The 26,256-nt window shown below is 46.2% G+C and overlaps 1 protein-coding gene across 1 annotated transcript in view; it reads right to left on the bottom strand.

The window, feature by feature from the left end:
- NGFR (nerve growth factor receptor) overlaps window positions 1–26,256 on the bottom strand; it is a 62,621-nt gene that overhangs the window by 17,671 nt on the left and 18,694 nt on the right. The window contains exons 2-3 of the mRNA XM_082194460.1: window positions 21,129–21,267; window positions 2,795–3,154 (exon numbers count right to left, since the gene is read on the bottom strand). Of these exons, the coding sequence (XP_082050586.1) occupies window positions 2,795–3,154; window positions 21,129–21,267 (499 nt within the window). The remainder of the gene's footprint in view (window positions 1–2,794; window positions 3,155–21,128; window positions 21,268–26,256) is intronic.

Here is a 26,256-nt window from a genome sequence, read left to right as displayed (position 1 = left end):
TCTGCAAAAACAACAACAACAACAACCTGTGGTCCCCCCCCCAAAAAAATGAATATTTACTGCCATCTGAGTTCTGACACATTTTGCCCACATAGCATTATTGACAACCTCGGCACTCCAGCCCTTTGGATTTGCATTAGTTCAAGACACTGAGTGAAGCTACCCCATATAAGCAGGCGATACTCTTTCCCCTACACCTCTTCCCACTCATTTAGGGCTTCCCATCCAGCCTTGGACCTGAATCATCCCTGCTTAGCTTTACGGAATTTGGCAGTGCCTAAGGGAACAGCTGTTCTTTCTGCTCTGCAGCCTTGACTCCCCCCCCCACACACACCTGAAGCCCTGTTACATCACAACAGTTGCTTACTCATCGTCAGGGGAATGCCAATTTGTTGATCGCATTAACTCCACCCCATTGTCAAGGGAATTCCTGGCAAAGGTTCATGGAGTGTCCACACATCGGTTTCAGTCCCAACCATTTCCCATCTTCAAATATACACAGTGAAAAGGAACAGCTGTTTGCCATGACTTGATTTGTTCCTGTTTCCAGGGGCACTGAGTGCTAAATTTGGTCCTGCCTTTGCTGGGAAGCCTCTTTTATAGTTAATTGTTTTTATTAAGATTTTATTGGGTTCCGATGATGGACTTTTCAGAGATGGCTGACCTGACTGGAAGAATCCGCGACCAGAAAGAGGAGGAAACACAAGAAGATTGGAAGAAATTTAAAGAATATTTAATGAGATATTGTAATGTAAGCTAAATTAAGAAACTCCTAGAAGTAACAGATTAGGCTAAGGGATAGAAAAAGATTAATAATGATGATGATTATGGATTACAATTGGAAGTAAGGATAAGAAGTTTGTAACAAAAGAGGATATTGATGCTACAAATATGAAATTGGGAACTGCTAAATATGTGTTATGGTGAAATTCAGATTGGAAGGTGTCAAGGAAGTCTTCTAGCAATGTAAATATATCAGGGAATAAGAAGGAAAAAAATTCTTCTTTTATCTTTTGTGTTTTTATTGTTGTTAAGTTTTTATGTTGTGTTAAATGTAATGTTCTTTTCTGTGTTTATGTTTGTGTATTATAAGGAAAAACCAATATTTTTGCGGGGGGGGGGGGGGGAGAGATTTTATTGGGTTCCAAAGGAACATCTTCTGGCTCTCTTTGATCCAGATGTTTCACTGCTCCCTAGAGCTTGGACACTGAATAGAACAAGAATCCTGCATGTCTCAGATCTACAGTTCCCACTCTTTCTCATACACCTTTTATCAGTTTTTTTAAAAAATTTAATTAATAAAAGGTGTGTTTATGTAGCACCTTTTTCTGAGCTAAATGGAGGGTATTGTGTACGTTGGCCTGGTCTGGGTTAGGGATGGACAAGAGAATGGAAGACGCCAGGAAGAGAAATAGGCACACACTCAGAGTTTCTGTTTTCTCATCTTTGGTGGTTGAAAGAAGGGGAAGATGAGACCACTGGGGAATGGAGTGCATTGCAGTGTGGGCGGTTCTCTGCTGCTCTGTCTCCACGTGCAAGTTGAAGAAGGAACATCTGTAGACAGAAGGTCTGTAATCATAGCCTCCTGCCACCCACCAGCTGTAGAGTGTTGGGCTGGGCATGGCATGCGCCACACACCTCAGAGAACAGTTATACAACTTCACAGTTTGCTTCTTCCCCTGATCTGTTTATCCGTTCAAAGGCTGAATAAGTAGTAGCTGGGTTGTAAGTGGGTGTCGCTGTGGGTTAAGCCACAGAGCCTAGGACTTGCCAGTCAGAAAGCTGTGGTTCGAATCCCCGCGACGGAGTAAGCTCCCATTGTTCAGTCCCAACTCCTGCCCACCTAGCAGTTTGAAAGCACGTCAAAGTGCAAGTGGATAAATAGGTACCGCTCCGGCGGGAAGGTAAACAACGTTTCCGTGCACTGCTCTAGTTCCACAGAAGCGGCTTAGTCATGCTGGCCACATGACCTGGAAGCTGTACGCCGGCTCCCTCGGTCAATAACGCAAGATGAGCACCGCAACCCCAGAGTCGGCCACGACTGGACCTAATGGTCAGGGGTCCCTTTACCTAAGGGGAGTTCAAAGCTCTGCGGAAATGCACGTGGCCTAGTTTTCAGGCCACATGTAGAGTGAGAGAGAAGAGAGAAGCGGGATCAGGTGTCAGGGGCTGGACTGAGGAGGAATGGTGGGAGCTGCTACTCCCTTTTTCTGAACCTTCCCAAGGGCAGGAGGACAGTATTGATTTAGAACAGTGGTTTGCAGAAGGGCATATTCTGGAGGGGGAAAGCTGGGAAGTACTGAGTGAGGAACAGCTAGAAGAGGAAACCCCAAGAGAGGGACAGCTGTCAGATTCAGTGTCCTTGGACAGCATTCCTGGCCCTCCACCTTCACCCAAGATTAGAGGGTGTTAGAACAGGAAGCGCAACAGCAACAAGCTCAGATCACCCAATGGAGGAGTGACGTAGATTAATGGGCACGGAGGGGTGAGCAACGCCATTTTTCTTAGAGATCTGCATTCCTTGTCTCTTGCTGTGATCATTAAAGAACTTGTCTGGTAAGAACACTCCTTTTGTTTGATCTGCTCATTTACTGCTATTGGGGAAGGGATCTGATTCCCCGAAGCCTGACATCACCCCACTGACCCTGACCCCAATGCCATTGCATCCCACTCACCCCACTTCATTACCTCCACAAACAGCACTGAAGGTCTGGAAAGGAATGTTTACGCATTGTAAGCATGTTCTACCCTTCCTGTTCAATGCACATTTTTAGCCTGTCCCAATGACCCTTACCTCTGCACCTCGCATCTGACGTGGCGGTGCACTCCTTGACGGTGATCTCGTCCTCTTCGCACACGGTACAAGGAAAGCAGGGGTCCACGTGGTTCGCTTCGTCAGAGTATGTCCCCAGGGGGCACTTCTCACACCACGTGTTCTGATTTTCCCCACAGGGGTACACGAGGCCATAGCCCACTTCGCAGATCCGGCACTTCCTGCAAGTGTCGCTCCTCTCGTCCCGGTAGTAGCCGTAGATACATTTGCAGACGGTGTTGTCCGACTCCACGCAGGGTGCTAACATGCCTTCCAGGCCCACACATTCCTTGCAAGGCTTGCAGGGCTCCGTGGCACTCACTGCGTCAGAATAGGTGACACCTGGAAAGAACGAGAGGAAGCAACAGTCATCCATTGGGCGAGAAATGTGAAACATCATATAGAACTGTCTTCATGGGAGAAGCAATCTAAGATGTACTGCTTGCTATACTTTAAAATAAAATTATATGAAGATGATTTATGGATTGTATTCAACACCAAGTAAGCTAGCCAAATGTATAAAGCTAAGCCAAGTATGTGTTGGAAGTGCAAAATGACAGAAGGAACATTCTTCCATATGTGGTGGAGTTGCAAAAAAAAGCTAAGGGCTATTGGGAAATGATATATAATGAGATTTAAAATATGTTTCAGTTTATGATTCCCAAGAAACCCAAAGCTTTTCTTTTAGGAATTATAGATAATGATGTTCCAAAAGAGCTGGTTAGCTTATTTAGGTACACGACGACAGCAGCATGAATATTGTTTGTCCAAAGATAGAAAGGAGAGTTCCCAACAAAGGAAGATTGGCTTTTGAAAATGATGGAGTACGCAGAACTGTCAAGATTAACACCAAAGATTAGACACCAAAACGACGGTAAATTCATTGAGGGCTGGAAACTTTTTTTATTGAGTATTTAAAGAACTATTATAGGGAGATGAAAATATGAGCAGGACTTGAAATACAAGCAACAATGTGAATTATTTTTAAAAAAGGTGAAATTGAATGTATTGAATAGTATAGGTGAAATATGCAGCATTTAAGGGTAAATATGGAAACCATATAAGTGGAGGACAGGAAATCGATTGATAATGTAATTTATGGTTTATGTTAAAATTTATGTGTAAAGTTTTTTTTCCCTTGTGAAAAAATAATAACCAAGATTTTAAAAAGCCCAACAGTCTCTCAACGAATAAAGAGCCCATTGACGGGTGTCAAAAGGGACTGGGGAGCGACTTAAGACAGCCCATCTAGCCTAGCATCCTGGTCAATGAGATGCTGATGGAACACTTGCAAGCAGAACCTGAGAGTAACCACACTCTACCCATCTGCGTTTCCCAACAACTGGTATTTGGAGGACATATCCGGCGTGGCTAGTAGCCACTGATAGCCTCAGCCTCCATGAATTTGCCCCATCTTCTTTGAAAACCTTCCAAGTTGGTGGCCATCACTGCCTCCGGGGGGGAGTGAGTTCCATAGTTCACATTTCTCTAGTTCCATTGACTAAAATTAACCTATGGAACTCACTGCCTCAGGATGTAGCGGGAGCTACTTGCTCAAATGGTTTCAAGAGGGTTTTAGACTCATCCCTAGAGAACAGGTCAATCAGTGGCTCTTAGCCATGAAAATGAATAGAACCTACATGTTCAGAGGTCGTATACCTCTGAATTGCCAGTCCTTTAAAGTCTCTTGACGTCCCTGGTGGCTGGAAACAAGGTTCCTTCCAGGTCACTTCCAGGATAACAACTGAGAACCGGGGCTTTGATTTTGGAACACTTAAATGCTGGATGCCTACAGTTCTTTCAACTGAAGAATGGGTGTGTCGAGTACAGGGGGAAAACTGAGATGTCAGAATTAATTTACCAAACATGTGCGATAAAAGGAAGGAAGAAAAACAAAGCAGAATTTTGGATTAGACCGGTTGCCTTTTATTAATTTTCGTAAACAGGGCTGCAAAACTGATTTGAATAAGTCCAGATGCTTTGCAGAAATTTTATACAGTTACTTTTGGAAATAGCTCGGTCCTCGTTCTTTGTGTTTCGCTTGCCTTGTGACTGTTAGACTTTTAAAAAATCGTGTTGACACTCCCCACTGCGATTTTGTTCAATTCATGTGGGTGCATCTCCTCTCCCAGAAAGGCTTGCCGGACACCTTCTCCGCTACCCTTAAGGCACCAGGCAAAAACATTCGTTTCTCCCAGGCCTTTTAGGTGTTCTCCAACCAGGGCAGGCAAACCTCTGCAGTGTGAGGGCTGCATCCCCTAATATGTAGCCTTCTGATAGCCACATGCCAGAGGTGAGCGGGGCCACAGATGTTACTCTTGCCTTTATACAGAAGGCTATAGCCCGGCCACATAGAAGTCAGAGTTTTCTTCATGTACATCTCTCCATGCAGGCGAGCAGAGATACATTTCACCAGCCAAAAGAATTGGGAGAGTATGGATCAAGGCCAACGTAAAGGACTCCTGGATGGTTAAGTCCAGTCAAAGGTGACTATGAGGTATGGCGCTCATCTTGCTTTCAGGCCAAGGGAGCCGGTGTTTGTCCACAGACAGCTTTCCAGGTCATGTGGCCACCGTGACTAAACAGCTTCTGGCAGAAACCAGAGCGCACAGAAACCAGAGTGCACAGAAACGCCGTTTAAACCCCCCCCCCCCCGCTGCAGTGGTACCTATTCATCTACTTGCACTGGCGTGCTTTCGAAGTGCTAGGTTGGCAGGAGCTGGGACAGAGCAACGGGAGCTCACTCCATCACGGGGATTTGAACTGCCGACCTTCTGAACGGCAAACCCAAGAGGCTCAGTGGTTTAGACCACAGTGCCACCTGCGTCCCATGAGAGCCAATGTGACCTGGGAAGAGTCCCAGGGCTCATAGGCCTAGAGGCCAAATGCAGGTCCCCAGCCAGTGTGGTGTAGTGGTTAAGAGTGGTAGATTCGTAATCTGGGGAACCGGGTTCGTGTCTCCGCTCCTCTACATGCAGCTGCTGGGTGACCTTGGGCCAGTCACACTTCTCTGAAGTCTCTCAGCCCCACTCACCTCACAGAGTGTTTGTTGTGGGGGAGGAAGGCAAAGGAGAATGTTAGCCGCTTTGAGACTCCTTCGGGTAGTGATAAAGCGGGATATCAAATCCAAACTCTTCTTCTTCTTCTCTGCGTGCATAAACCCTTATACATTAAGGAATAAGGCAGCAGGGGAGTAAGGAGCAAGCAGTGGCAGGTGGTAGAGGAGGCAGCAGCAGCAGCAGCGGTGGCAAGCATCACATTCCTTGGAAGCCAGATCTGCCACCTGAGGCAACTGCCTCAGCTTGTCTCATAGGTGGCCGGCCCTGACTCCCACCATCCCTGACTATTGATCAGCACTGATGGAAATTGGAGTCCCACCACATCCAGAGGGCCACAAGTTCCCAACCCCTGACTTCGAATATAGGGATTAACAGTGTGGGTGGGTGTGCAGATTGATAAAACAAGCTCAGTTGCAACCCCAGATTCAAGCCCCCTGCCAACTCTGGCTGCAGGGCCTTTGGGTGAAGCAATCGTAGCAATATACGAACCCTCCTAATTATGGTCCTTGCTCCCCACCCTCATTTCCTCTCCAAATTAAGCGATCCCAATATGGCTCCTGAAGGATGATGGGGTGGGGGAAGCCTGTTTAGAGTTTGCATAACTGTGCCTGAAGGCAAATTTCGCTCGCCGTTCATTGCTGCGTAGTTATAATTGGCTCGTAACAATAAAATTGACCCAACTCTGTTACAAAGATCGCATAGGATGAATCACACACCAGTGAGCATTATAAAGTGTGCCATGATGCCTAAAGAGGCAATATATTATGATTTAATGGGGGAGTTAAACCAGCAGAAGGAGCTATACAAACACGCTGACTTCGAGTTAAAATAGTTTATTTCAATTTAGCTCTGGCTCCAGTGGGCCTTCCCAGCTGAGGAGCCAGCGCTGAAGATATCCAGTTTCACCCAAGGCAGGGAAGGGGTGCTGGCAAAGGATCAGTACCCAGATGGCAACATTGCCAAGTTCATGCCCTGAAGTAGCCCCTGTACAGAAGGTATGGCATTTCCAGGGGTGGCACTTTCCCCATCGCAAACCTGCAATTGCAAGGAAATCCATGCCTGGCAGAATTCTCCATTCTGTGAATCATCCACTAGGAATGGGGGAGTGATTTGATTCATTCTTTTGAAAAAAATTCACAAACCGAAACATAGCCATCTTGGAAAATTCTCTGAATTTTGCAAGTCGCTTCTCCAGCCACGTAATGTATACAAAAGTGTGTGTAAAGCGGGGGGGGGGGAGGGAGTGCACTGTATTAAGGGAAATTCCTTTGCAATAAAGTGTGCATTAGGCAAAAAATGCATATGAAAATGTGCAAATGAAGCAGCACAAAAATGTGAATTAATGTTTATGAGAACTGTGGAAACGAGAAAAGCAGAGAAACTGAAATGGACAGATTTGCCCTTCCTCAAGACCAACACAGACACACACAGAGAGACATACACACACACCCTTTCTAGTGCTATTGTCTTCCTCCTAGTTCAATTGCTATGCCATACAAGTCCCAGGTTCTTTGCACAGCAGGTGACAGATGATTTTAGGACCTACACTGGGAATGAAGCATGGGCTGCCTTGTCTTTTGCTTTAACTGGAGATTTATGTTCATCATCATCATCATTATCATCATCATCATCTTTATACCCCACCCATCTGTCAGGGTTTCTCCAGCCACTCTGGGCAGCTTCCAGAAGAATATAAAAACATAATAAAACGTCAAATGTTAAAAACTTCCTGATGCATCCTGTATCCGGGGACTGTATCACTAGACCTGAGAAGGCTTCTCTCAGTCTGAATCCCAGCAGTGCTGATAAGTCATTTTAGGCCCTAGACTCACCAGGACCCAACTGCAACTCCCGTCAGCCTCAGCCAACATAACCAATGGTCGTTTCTATACACACTTTCCTCTAATGTACACATATTTGCTACACCTTATTTGGTTGAAGAACCGCATTACAAAATTCAGAGAGGGATAACTTTCGAAGGCTAGATGCCCGTTCCTTTTGTGTATTGTTTCTGGCATTGGGTAATTTCCCATTAAGATGCAAACCAAAACAAAATTTCTTCAAGACATGTGGATGATGCTTCCCTGAAACAAATTACAGATGTTTTCAGGGAAGCAGGAATCCTCGGTTAATGGGCAACTGTCACAACCACGATGTTTGCTTGGAAACAAACTCCACTAAGCATGGGATCTCCAAGCAATTTCAGGCACGCCTTGTTGACAACTTCCTCTTCCACAGGATGGAGGAAGAAATGAAGGGATTGGCTCAATCTCAGCCAATAGGGAAGAGCTGGTCTGTGAGGCTGGAGTTGTGGGAACTGCTCCATACCTGAAGGATCACCTCTTTCCCCATATACCTGCTTGGACTCTGAGATTTTCCTCGGAGGCCTTTCTCCAACTGCCACTACTGACTGAGATGTGCTGAAGAGAAGGGAGGCCTTGGAGGAGAGGGTCTATCCTGTGGGGAGGGGCACCCCAGCTGTGGAATGCCCCCACCCCTGGAAAAATCACCTAACATCTACTTTAATTTCCTTTTTTATTTCCCCAGACCTTTGAATGCATTTTGGTTTTAAGCTGTTTTACTTTCTATGATTTGTGTGTTCAGGTATTTATATTCTGGGCCGGATTAAGACTTTAGAAGCCTTTAGCAATTAAAAGATTTTGGTGCCCCCGTATGTACTGTATCTAATTCAAAATATAAATAATAACAAACCATAAAATATGGTATTCTCAAATTATATTATAACGTTCAGTCTGACTGAATCTTGTTTTTGTTGGGATAATGCCAGGGAGATAAAGTATCCCAACAGTTTTTACTCTTTGTGGTGTTGTTGCACTGAATTTACGAAATAATAAAATTATTATTCCTAAACAGCCTTGGCCCTGTATACCTGAAGGAGAATCTTGACTCCCATCATTCAGCCCAGACACTGAGGTCCAGCTCCAAGGGCCGGTTCTGACGATTTCCTCACTGCAAGACATGAAGTTACAGGGAACCAGGCAGAGGGCCTTCTTGGTAGTGGCACCTGCCCAGTGGAACAACAACTATCAGGCTTTTAGAAGGCATATGAAGTACAGGGAAGTTTTTAATGTTTGAGGTTTTATTGTGTTTTTAATATTTTGTTTGGAGTTGCTCAGAGTTGCTGGGGCAACTTATGCAGATGGGTTGGTGTATAAATGATAAAATTATTATTATACACTCATATTAGGAGAGCCTTTTTGTGGAACTTGGTTCAGCTGCACCTTATGGTTCATGGTAAATCCAACAATGGAAAATTTCTGTGGTGCTCCCCTTCCCTTGATGCCCTACGCAAGTGCTTATTTTGCTTAATGGTTAATCCAGCCCTGTTTATATGCATGTATGTGCATAAAAGTGTGTGTGTGTGTGTACATGTGTATCTAGCATTGCTTGGGAATTCCAAGAAACCCAAAATGTGAGTACAGTTTTGAAACCGGTGGTTAAAATCAGTGCAGCCCACCATCTTGATTCCAAATGGTGTCTAATTGTATCCCAACAAAGACAACCTGCTCCTTGATCTCAGGAAATCACCATGCAAGATTTGGTTATGATGTCTTAAAAGGTGTCCAAATGCATAGCAAACAGGTCAACCACTTTCCAAAATATATAGCCAATACATACATAAATGTATGTTTATCGCTGTCTCAATTATTATTAAGTTTTACATGACTTTATTTCCCATTGTGAGCCACCCCGAAAACCTTGCTACAGGGCAACCTATAAATACGGCAAGCGAGTAAATAAATGTTGATTTGGCAGCCATACATTGCTGCCATCTCTGTTCCACAGTGGGGATGCGGGGAGCAATGTTTGATCAAGCATCTGTTTTCCCGTCAATTAGCTATGGGAAAGGATTAGGATTCTGGTGTCCAATGTAAACATTGAATAACGATGCCAAAATTGCTGACTTTCCACTGACCCTGCTCTTCGTTCCTGCTTCTCTGGTTTCAGCTGCACTCTGTAGGGAATTAAATAGTGTGTGGAAATCAATCTTTCTGTGCCCTGCTTCAAGTCAAGTCCCAAATTTCCTGGCCTGCGTTTTTTCTCCGCGGGATCACCCTCACCATCATTGCCCAAAGGCGTCTAGAGAAGGAGAACTTGTTTCAGACTGATGCAGGAACACACAAGTGCTGGCTATCTAAAGAAATGACCCTTCGTGTAACCAGGTTGCACAGTGACTCTAAAAGGTAAAGGTAAAGGGACCCCTGACCATTAGGTCCAGTCGTGACCGACTCTGGGGTTGCGGCACTCATCTCGCTTTATGGGCCGAGGGAGCCGGCGTACAGCTTCAGGGTCATGTGACCAGCATGACTAAGCTGCTTCTGGCGAACCAGAGAAGCACACGGAAACGCCGTTTACCTTCCCACAGGAGTGGTACCTATTTATCTACTTGCACTTTGACGTGCTTTCGAACTGCTAGGTGGGCAGGAGCAGGGACCGAGCAAGGGGAGCTCACCCCGTGATGGGGATTCGAACCACCGACCTTCTGATTGGCAAGTCCTAGGCTCTGGGGTTTAACCCACAGCACCAGGCTTAAATCGCCCCCTCCCAAAAACGCTCTTAATTCATTTCTTGATTTACCTTCAGGTGTGGTGTTGAGCATAGGGCTAAGCAAAGCTGCACATTTCAGTTCCTCTTGGCTTCTCATTTGCCCACTCTCAAGTCCAGCCCTCCATATTCCCACATCAGTTTGCGAATGAAAAACAAAACTGCAGCTCAAACTCCATCTTAAGTTAGACTTAAGCATGCCTTTGCAACTGAATTGCCATTTTGAGCCAGCCTGAATAAACCTGCCGTTTCTGTTATTCTGCAACAGGAACTCTGAGGGAGCAAATGTTATTCTTACCTTTTACAGGACTCTTTGTGTGATTTGTGTTTCAAGGTGAGGGGGGGGGGGAAACCAGGAGAATCCAGTCTGCCTTAAAGCATTCTGGATTACTTAAACTAAAAGGCTAAAACTAGCCTATCTAAGCTTCCCTTTTAAGCTGCAAAGAGATACACTCTGCTGAACTCACAAACATGAGGGAGGGAAGATAATAGCTAATAAATATATCCTCTCCTAGCATCTAGACACAGCCCTACACCCCTAATATGCTATTTTGCCCAATATTTGCATTTTCTTATGCTTTTTTCACAAATATGTGCATTTTTATGCCCGCTTTACCCCGTTACACGCATTTTTCCTACCCATTATGTGGCTGGCGAACTACACTGCAAAATTCGCAGAAATTCGTTTCGTCTGGCATACTGTTTCAAAAAAGTGCAAAATTGGTGGGTTCGCTGATAAATGCAAACCGAAGGGTTTTTTTTTCATTGATTCCTTCCGCCGTGTTTTTGCAGCAGTCCAGCTCCTCCACACACACCCTCTCCCTCCCATTGCACCCTATTAATCTTTCATCAGCTGTGTGATCTCTTGAGGACATTCTTGGGAAATAGCCATTTTCCTTCTGAATGGCAGGACGCAAAAAGCCACTCTTCAGATTGAATGCCTCCATCAAAACACACCACGCTCTCATTTAAACTTGCCCTTTGCTGTCACTATCAATGAAGCAGTAGCCTTTGTCACCGGACTCTCGGGCAAACTCCCGCCTCCCCAAATCCCCTTGTTAACTCGGGGGGCAGGGCGGGAAGGAAGCAAAAGTAATAGATCTAAATTGCAGGAAGGAGTATTAAGGTTAAATAGCAGAAGGGATGTTTTGAAACGTTAAGAGACTTGAGCGCTGAAAAAAGAAATGTTATCGGAGCCTTCAGTCTTCTCGGGGAAGGACTGATTCCTTGGTGGTGGAGCTGAAGGACCCAGATTCAAATCCTGATATCTCCAAGGATCAAGTAGCACAATCTGGGAAAAGTACATTTCCGAGCACAATTCAAAGTGTTGGTGCTGACCTTTAAAGCCCTAAACGGCCTCGGTCCAGTATATCTGAAGGAGCGTCTCCACCCCATCGTTCTACCTGGACACTGAGGTCCAGCACCAAGGGCCTTCTGGCGGTTCCCTCACTGTGAGAAGCCAAGTTACAGGGAACCAGGCAGAGGGCCTTCTCGGTAGTGGCGCCCTCCCTGTGGATGTATTACAGTATTTAAAATTTTTTTTGGAAGCCGCCCAGAGTGACTGGGGAAGCCCAGCCAGATGGGAGGGATATAAATAAATTATTATTATTATTATTATTATTATTATTATTATTATTATTATTATTAGTTGGATATTCTTGGGAGTCCACTACCCACTAGAAGAAGCAACACTGATCTAGTGGTGCCAAGGTCTTGATCCTCTATATGAGGCTCTTTTGTGTTTTAGTTGCTGTAACCTGCCCTGGGACCACCATAAGGTGGTGATAACTTGGAGGGATGGGATGTGGGTAGGTGAGCAGCCTGTGGAATGTAACATCACTGAAGCAGTCAAGTACAACATTTCCTCTTTGCCCAGAGTGGACACACAGGGGGATGTTACTCCAGCCAGGAGGACTTCCTGTCACACCTGGTCTGGAGCATCCTCTTCCTGCATGTGACCAAGTAGATGGGCGTGACCCTGGCAGACCCCATAAAAGGGCTAGTCCCACAGCCACCTTCCCTTCTCTCTTGACCTTTCTTCGCTTTATACCATCTTGATGCTTTTGCTGTCTGCTGGCTCTCAGCCAGCAGCCCATGGGCTCAATCCCCATATAGGATGAACCCACACTCCCTTCTGTAACTATAGGTGAAAGCCCACCTTCAGGATCATACCGCGAACTGAATGTAAGTAAACTTCTTATTACATTTAAGAGAAGACTGTTGTGTCTTTATTCTCTTTTAGAAGGAACCAAGGGGGTTTACCAGGAATCCAAATCTGGACAAGCCAGATTGGATTGCTTATCTCAGAGGTCAGCAAACATTTTCAGCAGGGGGCTGGTCCACTGTCCCTCAGACCACGTGGGGGGCTGGACTATATTTTGAAGAAGAAAAATGAACGAATTCCTATGCCCCACAAATAACCCAGAGATGCATTTTAAATAAAAGCACACATTCTACTCATGTAAAAACACGCTGATTCCCAGACTGTCCGCGGGCCAGATTTAGTAGGCGATTGGGCCGGATCCGGCCCCCGGGCCTTAGTTTGCCTACCCATAGCTTAACTCAAGAGATTCTAACGAATCTACTAACTAGCTTCCTGCAATATACAGGGGAATGTACTCTGCTACTGACTCACTAGCGTGAGTGAGGAAGGATAATTTTTAATCAATATATCCTCTCCTACTATCCATAACATTCCCACACAGCCTAGGCAAACAGTCCAGGGAAGGCAAAGAGGGAACTGGAGAATGGAGATATGGGCAGGTTGGTAGCCCAGGCAAGTTGCGGAGGTCTGTGGGTTGGATTTGTCAATGGCTGTCAGTTTGTCAATGGCTGGTGCTATTGTGTTGGAGGGGACACTTGGCAAGCTCTACAATTCTCTGATTTCTGTGAAATCAGCATCCATCTCTACATGCACAGCAGGCGCTGTAACTTTCCAACGGTTTGACCTCAGCCCTGAAAACACACACTTCCATTGTCTCCCAAGACAGACAGATGCCAACAAAAATTACCAGTGGAGGCTGGTGCCCAGTTGGAAGATGGATGGCATGGAGGCTAACAGTCACAGGAGTAAAAGTCAGTGGCAGGCCGAGACGGAGACAGTAATAGGCCAAGCCAACTAATTCCGGCTTCTTCGTCATCGTCCTCCCTGCTGAATTCTACAAAGGCAACACTGAGGCTGAAAAGAAGGAGGCTGACAGACAATGCCAAGGGTGGCAACTTAAATAAAATATTGGGGGGACCCAGGTAAGCCCCCCCCCCGCAAAATCAATCACATGACGCAGTGCACACACACCATTTGAATGGCAATATCCATCAACTTGGGGGGAGGCTCAAATATTTTATGGAGGGGCCGAAGACTCCTCGGCCCCTAGGAGTTGGCTCCTATGGCCAACACCATCCACAGGACTGGTTGTATTTAAGGAGGCAGGCAGGTGATACCTGACTGAGGGCCGACTGCGCTTGAGGGGACAGTACCTTTCAGGGATTGGACTCAAGAGGGAAAGATGGAGGAGGAATGGTGGAGATCACACATACCCCTTTCTCCTGACGCTGCAGGAGAAGAGGAAGGCAGCACAGAAATAACCCAGAAATAGTACCTCGCATTAAGAACTTTGCTTCAGGATGAGAACAGAAATCACGTGGTGGCAGCGGGAGGCCCCATTAGCTAAAGTGGTGCTTCGGGTTAAGAACAGTTTCAGGTTAAGAACGGACCTCCAGAACGAATTAAGTTCTTAACCCGAGGTACCACTGTATTAAGGCTTGTTGTGTTCTTTTGTCTCTCACTATTAGGATTGAATGAACTCATTAAAAAGGACTCTGCCTTGTTTTCTCTGCTCTTGCTGCAACCAGGGGAGGAATAGCTTTGCCGAAGCCTTGACAGAGCCTTGACGGTGCCCCATAGCTCAGTTGGTTAGAGCGTGGTGCCGATAATGCCAAGGTTTCAGGTTCCATCCCCCTATGGGACAGCTGCCTATTCCTGCACGGCAAGGGGTTGGACCAGATGATGCTCAGGGTCCCTTCCAACTCTGCAATTCCACGTTTCTATGATTTGCCCCAATGGGCCAACCTCCACTTAGGCCACTGCCTGCTGCCCCTTGCCAACGTGACCTGAGAACTTGAAGCCGCCCGCTCCAGTCTCTGGAAGAACCATGGTTTTACATCCAGCGCCAACTCAGCGGCTGGAGCAAACAGCTCCCATTAACCCAGGTGGATCCTTCCATCAGGCTGAATTATTGATGGCAACCATTAGACTGGTGCAGAGGAGGGGAGAAGACAGCAGGTTTGCGGGAGGGAGGTGGCTGAGCCAAATGGGCACTGTCTCAGCGGCGGCCTGGAGCGAGAGGGGAAGCATTCAGAAAGCAGAAGGATGCCAAGAGGAGACAGCTACATATTAATAAATCCAACCGCTGCCAGCAATGGGACATTGACGAGTTGCAACATGTGCAGAGTAGTGGTGAACTTCAGCACAATTTTGTGATTTTTATTTCATTTTATTGGTTGGTTCTAATAATAATAATAATAATAATAATAATAATAATAATAATAATAATAATATCTTTTTATTTATACCCCACCCATCTGAATAAGTTGCCCCAGCAACTCTGAGCAACTCCAAACAAAATATTAAAAACACAATAAAACCTCAAACATTTAAAACTTCCCTGTACAGGGCTGCCTTCATATGCCTTCTAAAAGCCTGATAGTTGTTTGACATCTGGTGGGAGGGTGTTCCACAGGGTGGGTGCCACTACCGAGAAGGCCCTCTGCCTGGTTCCCTGTAACTTGGCTTCTCACAGCGAGGGAACTGCCAGAAGGCCCTTGGCGCTGGACCTTCTAACAAAAATTTTGCCGGACCATGAATTATTATTTCTTCTTCTTCTTCTTCTTCTTCTTCTTCTTCTTCTTCTTCTTCTTCTTCTCCTCCTCCTCCTCCTCCTCCTCCTCCAATGCAGTTCCCTTTGCTCCCTCTTTTACCATGTTGATCTCACACAGGGAAAACCCGAGAATTATTTCTTCCCTGAAGTTTACCATTCCCTTTTTATTTGTCTTCTTTTAAGGGAAGGGGACTCTGCAGAGCTGGGACCCAAGCCAAAGGCTCTGATCTTGCAACCCAACAACGGAAACAGACCGGCGGTGCAGCGCAGATGCGCAAGGGTGTCGCAAGGTCAGGCTTCTGCACGGTAACATAAAACAGCAGCGCATGTGTTTATGCCCACAAACCACCCACAGGCAGCTTAGCGGAGCTAAACACATATGCACAGTGTGGTAGTTTTCAACGAGGTAGACAAACCGTAAATCTGCCTGCTGTAAGCCTTCTTCCCTCCCGTCTCCCCAAACGGAGATCCCAGATGAGAGAGGAAATGTCTCCACTCTGCAGCGTCCTGGAATATGAGGTTGGGGGTGGATAGGAAGGAATGTGTCCCCCAGAATGCAAACCAGACAGGCCCAGCAATGCCTCTGAAGCTGCGCACGTGGGTGACTCCATGCAGTCATTTCACCACCACCCCAAGGCAAGAGGCTTCTGCAAACCCACTCCAGGAAAACCCCTCCTGCAGGAGTTTGTTTCTAAGTGTGCATTTCATTTGCTGGATTAGGGCATAAGGAGACAACTGTAGCTACCTGAAGGATCATCTCCACCCTCATTGTTCAGCCCAGGCACTGAAATCCAGCTCTGAGGGCCTTCTGGTGGTTCCCTCACTATGAGAAACGAGGTTACAGGGAACAAGGCAGAGGGCCTTCTCGGTAGTGGCGCCCACCCTGTGGAACACCCTCCCATCAGATGTCAAGGAGATAAAGAACTACACAACTTTCAGAAGACATCTGAATGCAGCCCTGTATTGGGAAGTTTGTAGTGTTTGATGTTTTCTTGTGTTTTTATATAAACTGAAAGTTTGCTTATACAGTAATAATAATTTATTACCCCGCCTATTTGACTGGGTTGTTCCAGCCTCTCTAGGCAGCTTCTAACAGAATCTAACAGAACACAGCGAAACAGCAGACATTAAAAACATCCCTATACAGAGCTGCCTTCAGATTTCTTCTAAAAGTTTTGTAGTTCTTTATCTCCTTGACATCTGACAGGAGGGCCTTCCACAGGGAGGGTGCTACTGCCGAAAAACCTTTTGGCCTGGTTCCCTGTAACTTCACTTCTTGCTTGTTGGTCTGCAAACAGGAACGGAAAACAGGCAAGCAAATATGTTTCGTATCTGCTGCTGCCTTTTGTTGTTCACCCCAGTCCACAATTTCTTTGTCATTACAGGGGTACCTCGGAAGTCCATTCAACTTCCAAAACAATCAGAAACCAAGGCACTGCTTCCAATTGGCTGCAGGAAGCTCCTGCAGCCAATCGGAAGCGGCAGAAGTCATGTCGGACGTTCGGGTTCCAAAGAACATTTGCAAACCGGAACACTCACTTCCCGGTTTGTGGCGTTCAGGAGCCAAAACGTTCGACTTGCAAGGCGTTCGGGATCCAAGGTACAACTGTATATTTTTCAGGATGCAAACAATATGTTATTAATGATATTCCCTACCCCAAGGCCCCTTGTAATGGATGGTGTAGAAGGAAGTAACGATAACCGAAGCATTTACATTATTAAATCTGGTTCAGAGAGAAAAGGGAGCCAAATAGCATTGTTTTGGGGGAAGATGAAGTGCAGCAGAACAGAAACGGCGCTAGTTGTGGCACAGTGGAAAATAATGTCTTTTTACATCCCTGTCTGTACCAGGATCCTGCAGCTGCACATTTTTTACACTTCAGACTTTCTTGTCGTTTGTTCTATACTGGTTTTGCTGACACCCTGTACCGTGATGTATAAAACTATTGACTTGAAAGAGGTCTTACAGGAGACTAAGTCCAACTCCCGGCAGGAAAGCTAAAGCTAAAGAATGCCCAAGAGGTGGCTGTCTGGCCTCAGCTGGAGGATCTGCAGCAAAGAGGTTCCCGCCACCCCGCAAATAATTGATTCTAAGTTTGAACTGCTCTTACCATTAAGGCATTTCTCCTTATGTTCCGCCTAAACCAATCCTCTTGTAATTTGAAGCCTATTAGATCTACTACCTGTCCCACCCCCTTAGCTGTGATGGCGAAACTGACATGTTTATTATCAGAGAAAAATAATTGCCAACATTTACTAAAGATTGGAAAATAGGAGTGTCCTACCATACCCTCCAGGGACGTGGGTGGCGCTGTGGGTTAAACCACAGAGCCTAGGGCTTGCCGATCAGAAGGTCAGCGGTTCGAATCCCTATGAAGGGGTGAGCTCCCATTGCTCGGTCCCTGCTCCTGCCAACCTAACAGTTTAAAAGAACGAACTACAAGTAGATAAATAGATACTGCTCCGGTGGGAAGGTAAATGGCGTTTCCGTGCGCTGCTCTGGTTTGCCAGATGCGGCTTAGTCATGCTGGCCACATGACCCGGAAGCTGTACACCGGCTCCGTCGGCCAATAAAGCAAGATAAGCGCCGCAACCCCAGAGTCGTCTGTGAATGGACCTAATAGTCAGGGGTCCCTTTACCTTTACCTTTACCATACCCTCCAAAATTTCTCTGAGGAAAATAGGGACGTTCTAAGGAAAAGCAGGACATTCCAGGGTCAAATCAGAAACCAGGACGACTTCTATAAACCCGGGACTGTCCCTGGAAAATAGGGACACTTGGAGGGTCTGCCATGCCTGTCGTACTGAATCGGGAGGTGCGAATGAACAAACTTCTCCCTCTTTCCTAGTGGTGGTTGCAACACAGGAAAACAGGCTGGAGGTGTGCCTAAACACTCCCAAATACGTCTCAGATGCCACTGAGGGCCTGGTTTGGTTCTCGGAGGGCTGACTCATCTGGAAGAAGGCTTTTTTTTGTCTCTCACAGCTGTGTGCTTATTCTTCTTTATTGATTTGCCCTATCCAGAGTGTCCGCTTTCAGCTGAAATCCCCCAGGGGACCTGCTGCCCTCTTGGCTTTGCATGGACTTCTGCCAGCACATGCCTGCAAATCATGTACGTATAGATAGATAGATAGGTAGGTAGACAGATGATAGATAGATAGATAGATAGATAGATAGATAGATAGATAGATAGAGATAATGAATCTGGTAGCATGCAAGATGCAGGTGAACCAATCAGCCCTGGACCAAGACTCCTCACAAGGCCCAGAGCCTTGAGAGCACCTTCGGCAGTAATGAAAGTTTGCAGGCTTGCTTCCTTTTTCTGAAAAGCAGCACAGTAGCTTTCCTTCCTTCCTTCCTTCCTTCCTTCCTTCCTTCCTTCCTTCCTTCCTTCTTGCCCTGCCAAATGCCAATGCAGCAAGTCTTCCAAGGTCAGATTATCAGCCTGGTATTTGATACCCAGCCTTTCTGCTGCCATTCTCTGCTGAGGTTAAGTAGCAGTCATTGATTTTGCATGGGAATGTTATTTTTAGTTTATTTTTAACCAGTGCTGTGTGGAGCAGACCTTTGTGTCGCTCCCCTGCCAGGGGCACTTGGTGCTTTCGAGGGCTTAGGAGCTCCCGTCTCTCTTGTCCAGAGACACCCTGGAATCACAGACCCTCCAAGTGTCCCCCTATTTTCCAGGGACAGACCCAGATTTACAGAAGCCATGCCAGTTTCTGATTTGATCCCGGAATGTTCCACTTTTCCTTAGGGCGTCCCTATTTTTATTGGAGAAATGTCAGAGGGTATGGAGTTATGTGACTCCCGAGGCAACAAGATACAACCTTTAGAAGGCAGCACTATATAGGGAAAGTGATATTTAATATTTTATGTTTTATTATGTTTTTATATATGTTGGAAGCCACCCAGAGTGGCTGGGGCAGACCAGTCAGATGGGCAGGGTATTATTATTATTATTATTATTATTATTATTAACAGCACATCCCTATTTTCATTGGAGAAATGTTGGAGGGTATGCAATCTGCATGCAGTGTTTAAAGAGAAGCTACTGCCAGCAGCAAAATCTCATTCTGTGAAATGCCATCTGAGATCTTAATGTAGAAATATTTGCATCTTAAAGCTGCCGCTTGCTGCCGAGTCCCCTTTACTCTCAACCTTAAAAAAGGAAATCTGAGCAAGTGGTACAGCAGTTCAGGGCTCTAATCAAAGATATTGTTCCTTCCACAAAAGGCTGTCAACTGGCGAACAGCTGTAGCTCAATAGCAGAGCATTTGATTTGCATGCAAACGAGCCCATGTCCAATTCCCAACATCTCCGCCACTGAGGCGTACCTAGGGGTTGATGAAACCAGCCCCCAGGGGGGCGCAGGCCTAGAGCAAGGGGACACCCCTCTCAAAAAAACACCTATCAAACTATGGAGTGTATGACATATACAGTGGTACCTTGGGTTACGGACGCTTCAGGTTATAGACGCTTCAGGTTACAGACTCCGCTAACCCAGAAATAGTACCTTGGGTTAAGAACTTTGCTTCAGGATGAGAACAGAAATCGGGTGGCGGCAGCGGGAGGCCCCATTAGCTAAAGTGGTACCTCAGGTTAAGAACAGTTTCAGGTTAAGAACGGACCTCCAGAACAAATTAAGTTCTTAACCAGAGGTACCACTCTGTATGTGTGGAAATGTGTCACAGTGAGGTCAAGCACAGGAGAAGCTTCCCGTTAGTGGCATAGCGTGCGTTGGCAGTGCCCGGGACAAGGATTGTGCCCGCAGACCTCCTTGTGGGCATTGCACAGGGGGCAACAGGCAGATTTCGCTGCGCCCCATGGCAGCCGCTCCTCACGGAGATTGCCTGCAGGCTGCCATGTTTGCCCTCTCAGCTCGGCAAGCTCCCTGGTCTCCTTGGTGGGCTTGGCAGCAGGCCTAGGAGGAGGGTGGCAGAGACTCCAACTGCCGTCCATCCCCGGCCAACTCTCCTTGGCTGCGCAATGTGGGTGGGCACCAGCTGGTCCTAGCCGAGTGGGTGGCTCTCTTCTCTGTGCTCCTGCCAAACAAGGCATACCTCACCCAAGGTCACACACCAGGACTGGCGCAGGCGAGGAGAATTCTGCTGGGCGGGAGTTCCACCCAGGGCCAGGCATCCCTTCACCGGCCACTAGAAGAAGGAAGCACTGCTGCAGCTCTGAAGGCCCAGCCCGGGTGTGGCTTGCCTCCCCACAGCTCGGGAAGGTGACAGCCACGTAGCCTTGCTGAGGGAACCTGTTGTGAGGGAACTGGGTTGTGAGGGCACTTTCTGTGCCCGGGGTTACAGCCCTCCTCTTCAATGGGATGAGCTCCCGTTGCTCGGTCCCTGCTCCTGCCAACCTAGCAGTTCAAAAGCACGCCAAAGTGCAAGTACATAAATAGATACTGCTCCAGCGGGAAGGTAAACGGCATTTCCGTGCGCTGCTCTGGTTCATCAGAAGCGGCTTAGTCATGCTGGCCACATGGCCCGGAAGCTCCCTTGGCCAATAAAGCAAGAGGAGCGCCGCAACCCCAGTCAGCCACGACTGGACCTAATGGTCAGGGGTCCCTTTACCTTTATCCTTTTTATCATGTTTTTATTATTGGTGTTCTGTCATGTGTTTTTAATGTTGTACACAACCCTGGGATCTTTTGATAAAGGGTGGTATATAAATTGAATAAAGAAAGAAAATAATAATTCGTGGAATTTCCTGGGTCTGCCTCTTGATCGCCCTTTAGGGGCGATGATTTTAAGCAACGAGGTCATGCACACTTTTCAGGGATGGGCAAAGGATGCTTGTGTGTTACTTACTGTCCAGGCATGGTTCACAGACGGTTTGGTTCATCCCGCAGGGCTGGGCAACGCCTTCCCCGACATTACAGGCTTTGCAGCATTCTCCACTGGCGGTGTACTTCTCGGTGGGGCAGGTCTCCTTGGCCCACGCAGAGCCCTGTGGCGAGAGGCAAGCAGAAGGTGTGTGTTACTCGCTTCCTGAAATGGGATGCATGTGAAATGGAATACACAAGATGAAATAGTTAAATCAGCTATGATTAAGTGGGCACAGGACATTGGTCATAACATTATGTTTGCTGACTGGGAATGGTTGTGGAACACCGGGATAAAATTTACGGCATGTAATGCCTTAAAGGAAAATATTATGAAAATGATCTATAGGTGGTACACGACCCCAGTCAAGCTAGCAAGAATTTACCATTTGCCCGATAACAATTGCTGGAAATGTAAAGAAACTGAAGGTACTTTCTACCACCTTTGGTGGACGTGTCCAAAGATTAAGGTTTTCTGGGAAATGATATATAATGAAATGAAAATGGTACTTAAATGTACTTTCCCTAAGAAACCAGAGGCCTTTCTCTTGGGCATTGTCGGCCAATTGGTGCCAAAGAAAGATAGAAACTTTTTTATGTACGCCACTACAGCAGCAAGAATACTCATCGCAAAGTATTGGAAGACACAAGATCTACCCACTCTGGAAGAATGGCAGATGAAAGTGATGGACTACATGACACTGGCTGAGATGACTGGCAGAATCCGCGATCAGGGGAAAGAGACAGCGGAAGAAGATTGGAAGAAATTTAAAATCTATCTTAAGAACTATTATAAAGTCGATGAATGCTAAAATGTCAAGGTTTTGAGAAGAAAAGGAGATTACAGCGATTTAAGATTAAGTTGAAGGAAAGATTAGGAAGACATATGTTTGATAAAATTATTTAGAAGTTGTTGAAATAATTTTGGACATTGGGATGCAGAAAGGGGAGGTATGGGGGAGTCCGAGAAGTGAGGGTTATGAAAAAAAGGTTATGAAATTATACATGTTTGTATGTCTTTTTATTTGTTTGTATTGTTTAAAAAATCTTGCAAAACCAATAAAAAATTTATTAAAAAAAAAAAAGAAATGGGATGCATGAACACAGAGACAGTGTGGTGCAGTTGTTAGAGTGTCAGGCTCCAAACAGAATATTAAAAACATGATAAAACATCAAACATTAAAAGCTTCTCTAAACAGGGCTGCCTTCAGATATCTTCTAAAAGTCAGGTAGTTATTTATTTCCTTGACATCTGATGGGAGGGCATTCTACAGGCCGGGTGCCACAACCGAGAAGGCACCCTCTGCCTGGTTCCCTGTAGCTTCACTTCTTGCAGTGAGGGAACCTCCAGAAGGCCCTCGGAGCTGGACCTCAGTGTCCAGACTGAATTATGGGAGTGGAGATGCTCCTTCAGGTATATTGGGCCGAGGCCATTTAGGGCTTTAAAGATCAGCACCAACACTTTAAATTGTGCTCGGAAATGTACTGGGAGTCAATGTAGGTCTTTCAGGACTGGTGTTATATGGCAGGAAACTCCCCGCCCATTCCCCTCACAGAGCTCCATTTCTCAGAGTGCCCTTGCAAGAGCGATTGACAGCCACTCCAGGAAAACCACTTTCAGGAAAACTAAACTCGTCAGATTTGGCCAGGTTTACCAACAAGTATAGAATTCAGCAAGCTTTTATTGCCTTTGGATTTGTCAGTGATACTTAAGGATTTAGCTTTGTAAGTATCTAGACTTTTTAAAAAATAAGCATGTGAACATTTTAAAGCCTTAAATACTTCATAGAATCCTAGAGTTGGAAGGGAAGCCAAGGATCAACTAGTCCAACTCTCTACTTGATGCCTAACAAAATTATTTTAGCTGGACTTGCAAGGGATGGTCCACAAAGTCAAAAGGATTGAAACTGAATAGGCCAAGGTAAGCTTTGCAAGTCTACAGACAAGGCAGCCCTGTCTACTCTGAAGTAAGTGCTATTGAATTCAATTGGTAAGTGGAGGAGGGGGGGGGGGACTTCAGCCTAAGAGAAAGATTTATGCCCCATCTCCCAAGCAATTTGTCTCGTCATAAAGCCAGACGATGCTGCTAATAGATTTACTGACTGCAGACCTGCTTCCCCACAATTCTTCCGGAGAAGCGCATAACGTCAGAAGGGACATTATCTTCCCAGGAATCCAGAGGCCCAATAATTGAAAATGTATACTTTAAAGTGCTTTATAATCTGGTGCTGGGAGGATTTAGATGCATCTTCTGCCTCTCGGGAGTAGCAGTTAGCTTACGAATAAATATTACCCTTTTCCAAGCAAGGCAGTACTGTAATACGTCCAAGGAGCTGTGTGGTTAGGCAGGCAACCTCTAGGGTGGAGCAGAGGTAAAGTCTGCAGCAGAGCTGAGTTAATTCTTTCGGGAGATGAGCAGGTGCTTTAAAGCTTAGTTATATATTGGCTTGCTGCCTTTTTCGGAGCGCAGCGGCTTGTCAGGCCAGGGTCTCACTCTTAGAACTCCATGACCTCCAACATGCCACTGATCAAAATCGGGGTGCTCGTTTTTCCGGTCCCAAACTCTCGTGGGGGCCAGCTGATTGGCATAAAAGTTTGAGATAAAAAAAACCCTCTAGCATCTTTGGGTTCAGTAAAGATAAAAGGTAAAGGGACCCCTGACCATTGGGTCCAGTTGCGGACGACTCTGGGGTTGTGGTGCTCATCTTGCTTTATTGGCCGAGGGAGCCGGCGTACAGCTTCCAGGTCATGTGGCCAGCATGACTAAGTCGCTTCTGGCAAACCAGAGCAGCGCACGGAAACACCGTTTACCTTCCCACCGGAGCGGTACCTATTTATCTACTTGCGCTTTGACATGCTTTCGAACTGCCAGGTTGGCAGGAGCAGGGACCGAGCAACGGGAGCTCACCCCGTTGTGAGGATTCGAACCGCCGACCTTCTGATCAGCACGCCCTAGGCTCTGTGGTTTAACCCACAGAGCCACCCGCTTCCCTCTTGGGTTCAGTACTCGGGTGCAAACCAGCTGATTTGTGCCGGAGCGCTGGACCAAAAAAGCAGGACATCCCAGGATCCAGTCAGAAGTCAGGATGGGTGTTTTGGGCTCGGGGAGGACAGGACTAAGAGTTACTTAAGTATTTCTTTATCCGGCAGCTTGCTAAGAGGAATCTCACGGCACAGCAAAGTCCCTCCACACACTAACAATTTGGGAAATGGCTACAGTAAGCACTGTATCCAGCTAGGCAGCTGGGAAACAGAAATTTCAGGTGGGATGGAATTAGCTAATAATTGGCCTTGTGTTGAAACTGAGTGTTCATCCAGGCTTCCTTTTACCCTGTCCTTTGCAGGCATGGATCTGCACTTTAATGCTATGTGTCTGACAGGTTTGTTTTTTTGTTCCGGCTCTTTCCCCGGGAAAAGCTGTGCTCTACCACTAAACCAGTGTGAATGGCAATCTGCGGGAAATCTGACTGCCATTTGCTCCAATTCAGTGGCAAAATGTGGGTTTTCCTGGGGAAAGCACCAGGATTCTTTTACAAAACCGCTCAAGTACAGAACTTTAAAACCTGGAAATGTGCACGAAAGGAAGTCTGGACGAGCCCTGACAACCAATTGATTTCTCAAGCTACATTATTCCTTGCTAACTGTATGCCCCATTATACACATTGATCTGATTCAGTAGTAATCCTGAAAAAGGAGCAGCCAGCATGCTGTTGAGACTAGATAAACATGGAGTAGTGGTAATGGCAGACCTGTTCCTCTTTGGTCAATAAAAGCAGGGGCACTAGGCTACAGTCCCTGCCCAAGCTCAGCTCCTCTGTTGGAGCTCTCCAGTGCTTCCTTTCTAAGTTTATGCCTGCTTGGAAGTCATATCGTTTGACCCTGGAGTTCTGCTCCTAAACTCAGGTGTGTTGATACAGAAAGGTGTTTTATCCTGAGTCTGACAGTATAGTCTAATGCAGTCATCCCCAAGTCAGTGCCCTCTAGATATTTGGACTACAACAGCCATCAGGCCCTGACAGCACAGCTAATGGTCAGGGGAGCTAGGAGTTGTAGTCCAGCTACATCAAGGGTAGGCTAGTCTACTCTGTCAAAAGCTTTCTCAAGGTTTCAGGCAGGGGTTTCTTCCAGCACTGTTACTTAAGGAAGAACCCTTCTAACTGGAAGTACTAGGCGTTGAACCATAGAACTTCTGCAGGCAAAGTGTGTGCTCTACCACTGACCCATGACTTCTCTTCAAAACATACAGCCTACAAAACACAGGTGGATGGTCAACTTGACCATGCTTGATCAACTAAGGACCAGCGAGGTAAAGGGTCATTTTGTGCCCAGGGTGGTCCTGAAGCAGGATTTTCAGGCTTCTCCACCAAGGTGTGTGGGGTGTCGAGACTGGACCAGGCTGCTGTTGCTCAGCAATGAGGGAGTGAACACTCTGCACATGCTCAGCACCAACTCTGTTCTCTGTCCTTTATTTGTTTTGATACTTCTTTTGTTAATTCTATCTTGACTTCTATGAAATGATCCTGTTTGCCATCTTGGATCTCTTTATGAGAAAAGGCCAATGAGATCAAGGGTGGGTAGGCTACTGTCCTCCAGATCCTGTTGGACTACAACTAGGAGCTGGAGAGGAATTTAGTTCAGTCCACATTAAAAGGCAAACCTGCTTGGTTTGCACTCTCCAAAACAATGGGCAAACCAAGACACATCCATCTTTCAAAACGCACACTTTTTTTCCGAATTTTGCAATCTAACCCAGTAATAGCCACAAAAATGCAGATATTGAGGGGAAGGAAATGTGCATCAAAAGGCATATAAGTGAAAATAACATACAGACAAGCGTTGTTATTGTTTTAAGGAAAGACAGCTGTGCAAACATGTGTCTATTAGGCAAAATTGCACACAAGCTTGTATTTTATCAGAAATTTGCCTTAAAATGCTGAAGAATTTTCACAAGGACTTAAGTGGGGGTGGGGGGTCACAAACTGACATGGAAATGTGGGGAGCTGGATTTATGACTGGTAAAGATGAGAAACTGCAAGAAACCAGAACTGGTGGATTCACCCATCCCTAAGCACAACTCCCATCATCCCTGACCATTGGCCACAATGGCTGGGGCC

Source organism: Podarcis vaucheri (assembly GCF_965113315.1).
Source record: "Podarcis vaucheri genome assembly, chromosome: 13".
Classification (NCBI taxonomy): Eukaryota; Metazoa; Chordata; class Lepidosauria; order Squamata; family Lacertidae; genus Podarcis; species Podarcis vaucheri.
Note: the sequence above shows the minus strand (reverse complement) of the source record. Positions and strands in the feature narration are given on the sequence as shown.